This window comes from Apaloderma vittatum, unplaced genomic scaffold (assembly GCF_000703405.1).
Source record: "Apaloderma vittatum isolate BGI_N311 unplaced genomic scaffold, ASM70340v1 scaffold20274, whole genome shotgun sequence".
NCBI classification, from domain to species: domain Eukaryota; kingdom Metazoa; phylum Chordata; class Aves; order Trogoniformes; family Trogonidae; genus Apaloderma; species Apaloderma vittatum.
In genome coordinates this window covers 8,159-13,357 of record NW_009713507.1, presented here as the reverse complement: position 1 = coordinate 13,357, position 5,199 = coordinate 8,159, and the positions used below count along the sequence as shown (strand labels likewise).

At 46.0% G+C, this 5,199-nt stretch overlaps 1 protein-coding gene across 4 annotated transcripts in view; it reads left to right on the top strand.

Annotated features, from left to right (window-relative positions):
- The window catches only part of LOC104273178 (GRB2-related adapter protein 2-like), a 14,139-nt gene extending 9,549 nt beyond the window's left edge, over positions 1-4,590 (top strand). For 2 of the 4 annotated variants that reach the window (XM_009868416.1, XM_009868415.1), the window contains exon 5: positions 4,411-4,590. In XM_009868416.1, coding sequence (XP_009866718.1) covers positions 4,411-4,590 — 180 coding nt within the window. Of the gene's footprint in view, positions 1-538; positions 671-3,014; positions 3,135-4,078; positions 4,123-4,389 lie in introns of all 4 variants that reach the window. The other 2 variants (XM_009868413.1, XM_009868414.1) reach the window with 2 other exon arrangements.
- Positions 4,591-5,199: the final 609 nt, after the last annotated feature.

Below are 5,199 nucleotides of genomic sequence, written 5' to 3'. Positions count from 1 at the left end.
AAAGAGAACAGCATTTGCTCCAAGATGCAGACAGGCAAATGAAAGAACAGGAATCAAGTTTGCTTTGGCAAACGCTCTGTGCATTTGTTATGGTGATGGGCTCAGCAGGGCATGTTTAGCACTCATCACAGTGGGGTTTCTCTTCACAGTTCAGATTTCTAGATGCTGCAGCTATATGATAAAATGATAGTAAAGCACGGATCTCAGTGCAGAGACAAATGAAGTCTAAGGGCAGTATTTCCAAAAAGAGCTTGCCTCCTGTGCACGCTCTTTTTGGAAATACTGTGCTTCACATCAGTGGCCACATTTTCAGACCAGCACCTCACATTACTACCCACTCTTCAGATAGAATGGCAAAGATCTAAAATATGGGAGTCTGATTTGTCCTTCTGTTCAGAGGAGCAGGATCTTTTCTTTGGAAGAGCTCCCAAGGTAGAAGGTAATGGTAGTGATCTGTGTGTAATGATTGCTAAGCTTCGGTCAAGGATGTGGTGGGAATTAAAAACTGACCTCGCTTTTGTGGTCTTTCTTCCATTAGGAGAGGCGTGGTGGAAGCCTGGAATGGATGGGTCGGGAAGGATTCCACCTGGGTGGAGCAGCTGGAGAAGATCATTCTTCTATATCCAAGAGATATGCAGAGCATCCTATCCCCATACTGCAGCAGCAACAGGTACTACCAGCAACGAGGGGCTGGGATGTGAAGCCCAAGCACATGGAACATTGGCCTTAATTACTTGATAGCAAGCGAACTGTCACTTTGTCAAAAATCTGCCACCCTGAGCCTCCTTTAGGAAGGAGAATCAATTAGGTATTCCTACAGGATAGCAGCGATGATGGTGTCAGCCTGATGAGCTTTTTTGATGTGTAATAAATATGTTGGCTTTTATTTAGTTCCATGATCCACGACTGATAGACAAAACAGCAAAAAAATAGAAGTCAATGTACAGTGGTCCTTTCACGGGGAACCTGAGAGCACTCCTAGGGAGTTCTGGGGGTTCCATTCCAAACACTGGAAAACAAGGAATGGCATCATGTTCTTGCTTTGCTTAGGAAAGGACGTTAAGTATCATTCCAGGAGAGTGCAGAAGAACACTCTCAAATCTTGCACACATATACATATATGGTTTTGGGAACTCATCTCTGGTCTATAAGACAAATGAAATCTTGCTACCTGTTTCTTTTTTCTGAGTTATGCTACCGACATTCAGCACCACAAAACACATGACAGGGTTGAGAAATGGTGCTGGTAACCCTAGGAGAGTTTAGGTTCCTTTAAAACATTCCTCCTCCCTGTTCTGGGACTTCTCTGCACTCTTCCATCATGTTGCATCCCTGATGCCTGAGGTTTCTTTACTCCTCTGCTTGCATAGGAATGGAGAGGACAAGAGTAGTACCTGGTGCTGTCTTCAAACTTCTCCCTGATTAATTTTGGGGAGAATAGTTTTCTTGGAGTTAGCTAGAGGCAGTGTAGCATTATTCAGGGAGAGGACTTGTCCTACTAAACAGAAGAAATCCAAACCATGTCCAATCACAGGACAAGGGGCAACGAATGCAAGCTGGAGCATAGGAGGTTCCACAAAAACATAAGGAAAAACTTTTTCACTGTGAGGGTGACGGAGCACTGGCACAGGATGCCCAGGAAGGTTGTGGAGTCTCCTACTCTGGAGACATTCAAAATCCATCTGGATGTGTTCCTGTGACCTACTCTAGGTGATCCCGCTTTGGCAGGGGAGTTGGACTAGATGATCTCTAAAGGTTCCTTCCAACCTCGAACATTCTGTGATCCTGTGATTAAGGCATGAGATCTCCCATATAGCAAAGCCAGGGACAATTTTGAAATGATTGTTTTCTGATCCGACAAGTGGTGTTGCCTGTCAGGGGACTGCTGATGGAATAACATCTTCTGACTGCTGGTGGAATAACATCTTCTGACTGCTGGTGGAATAACATCTTCTGACAAAGCTAAGGGCCTGCACTTTTGTGAGCACAGTCTATGCATGAGCCACATTTGTCACAAAGCAGAAATGCTCATAGGAGTCAAACGTCCACGCAGTAAGTGTTGCAGCTGCAAAGCCAGATTGAGTTCACTCACTGGCAAAAGTGAGGTGCAAACTGTGCTCCAGTCCCAGGCAGCTGCAGCAACCTTTTAGGCTGATAAATGTGCAAGTGAGACCAAGGAAGTTTTTGGAAGAGTGGGTACAAGAAAGAAAGCAACAAGAAGGAGAGGACGAAAGCCGTTTACAAGCAACAGCAAGCACAAGCTCTTGTTCTTCCTCCCCTCTGTTGACACAGCTCATTAGACCCTGTGTCACTGAAGAACTGCTGCAACCTGAGCTAACATGAAAACAGATTCTGTCACACCGTTATCCTAAAAAAAAGTTTAGTGCAGACACTAAGGGCCTGGAGGAATGAAGACACTCAGCACCCCTCAGCTGTTCAGACAAAAGAGAAATTGCTCCCTAGTTGTTGCCTACTTCCTCTCTCCGTCCGGGCTGATTTGTGTTGATATGACTTCAGATGTGTGATCATATGGTTTCCTTTTTTTTGAACCTGACTTTATCTCTTTCTTCTTTATGTAATTGGGCTATGGGATTCTCAGGATGGCGCCCTGCCGTTTCCGCATGGAAAAAGTAAAGTAGTGGGTTCTCAGTTGTGTAGCCAGCTCTGTCAGCATCACTGCCATTCCACCAGCATATGGGACTTAGGTCTTTCTCTAAAAATCACAGAGGCCAAAAAAGCCCCTCTTTGACCACTTTTCCCAGCAGCTGTGGAACACAGCTGAAGACAGCCAACTTTCAACTTCTAAGGAGAAAAATCCAAAACGGAACAGCCTAAGGTGACCTCCTCTATGAGGGGCATTGCTACCAGGACTGTAGCCCAGGGATGTATTGGAAGCAGACATCTAAGATGAGTCAGAGCTGGATCTTGACTCCCTGGCCACCAATGACTCATAAAGCTCCTCATTTATACATCTTGGCATATATATGACTTTTCTCTTGTTGTTTTCTTTCTAGGATAGATATGGTGGCAGTCTGGACAGGAAAGATGGACTGCATGGTTTAAGGGATCACAGCCAAGGAAGTGCTGCAGCTGTGCAACGGAGACACGCAGACCCACTGTACCAGCACACACCGGTAGGTGATATACCTGGAAAGCCTCATCTGCACAACTCAGTGGGTCCCTTAGCAATGGCCAGGCAGTCTGGGCAGCGTCACTTGCACAGAGGTTGCATGAGGAATAGTGTATTAAGCCTGTCCATACACATCTTAGAAGATGTTTCAGAGTCTCAAGACTCTATCCCAGCAATTTGAATTGCACAGCCTAGCCCAGAACAACCAGACAGCCTGGATCCAAGGAGAAAAGAGAAGGATAGCAGACCCTTCTTAAGTGAGGGAGAAAGAGGACAATGGCTTTTATCTATCAGAGGCTGTGGCAATGAATAACAACATAGCCCTGCCTGCCACACCCCGTCAATGATCTAGAAGCCATAAATCCAGTTGTAAGAAGGTCTATATGTCCAGACAAATAACTGAGAGCCATGTCAGCAGGGCCCTGAATGGAAGACTTAGCAAAAGTTAGTCTGTCTCCACCTGTGCCCACAAAATATACATCCCAAATTGTCCATGCCCTGCAGTATGGGTGCCAATGATTTCCCAGACTAGAAGTCCATGCTATGTCCTTTAAAATCTGATTTCTAGTCAAACTGGGACATTGACTGCAAAGCCTGTTATGATTAAGTCCTTATAAGAGAACACATGTGACCATAGCGCTCATTGAAGTGCAAAGTCAAAATAAAATGATACACTTCCTAAATCCCATCTATGTCAGGGGAATGACCTTGAGGAGAATCCAAAGAAATTTTAAGACCCTCCTCTCTGCCTCAGAAGTGCCTGAAAGAGCAAGTATCATTCTTTACAATGTTCGCTAGTCTCACCTGTGTGCTGGCTCTCTTGCTGGCCGAGGGCACATTTCTATATCCCTACCAGCACCAACTCACCTCCCTAGAGACATTCGCTTAGGGTGCACAGCCCAGACTCAGGCAGGAGCCCTCCTCTGTGCTCCCATGACTATCTTCAAGCACAGCTACCACAGCTGGTCTTACGGGCTGGAGGAGACAGAGCCATGTGAGCACTATTTCCTCAGCCTGACTTTTCACGTTATCATGTGATTACCCATGAATATACCAAGGCTTCTGAGAACCCAAGCACCATCCTTTGGGTATCCCAGTAAATTGGTTCCTCGTTCCTGGTATCTTGGCCACTTCCTGGATCAATTGCAAGATGGTATCAATTTCAGCATTGCTTGTCCTCTCTTAGTGAAGATATGTACTGGGGCATGAGAGGGGTGGCAGAAGGTTGATCTTTAAGGGTTCTGGCTCATTGTCCCTACCTGTCTCTACCTCCTTTCCAGCGAACACTATGGGTCCGTGCTTTGTATGACTTCGATGCTGTGGAACATGATGAGCTGGGCTTCCGTAGTGGAGACATCGTAGAGGTCCTAGACAGCTCCAACCCATCATGGTGGAAAGGGCGTCTGCGTGGGGAACTGGGTCTTTTTCCTGCCAACTACGTCACACCAGTGCACCTGTGAGAGCACAGTATGCCCCAGAGGGCCGTAACGAAGCTACTCTTCTGACATGACAGGGACATAGAAGGAGTGCATCTTCCCTTGCCCCCAGGACATACAGTGGTTTTGGTTTTGTCTTAATTTATTGACAATTCATCTTTAGAAATGCTGATATGAAAAGGAACCCTTTGAAGAGGATGGGATATTTTTTTCCCTGTTTTCCATATCTGTGAAGAGGAGGGAGCAAAAACCCTGGACTGTTTGTTGAGACCCTGATGGATCCTCGGTGCCCTGTCACTTCTTCAGCTAAGTGTTGATAACTTCCTGCAATTAGGTTTGTTCTACGGACATGCACCTCAGACGAGTCAGCCTTCAATACCCAGGTAGCCCCACCCATTCCTCTTGAATCTGGTAGCACTCAGTCTCTTCAGGCTCCATTTCACATTTCTTTCAGAGGCAAGAGGAACAGCCAGGTGAATTCAACAATCATTGGCAATCACATTAATCCTCAGGTAGGGAAGGAAAGTGAGGAGACCTTAGGATGAGGTGCAAGGCAACCTTGATTCCTCTAAACAGTTTCTGGCTTACCCCTCCCATACTTTATGTGGGTATAGACAGTATGAATATACCTGA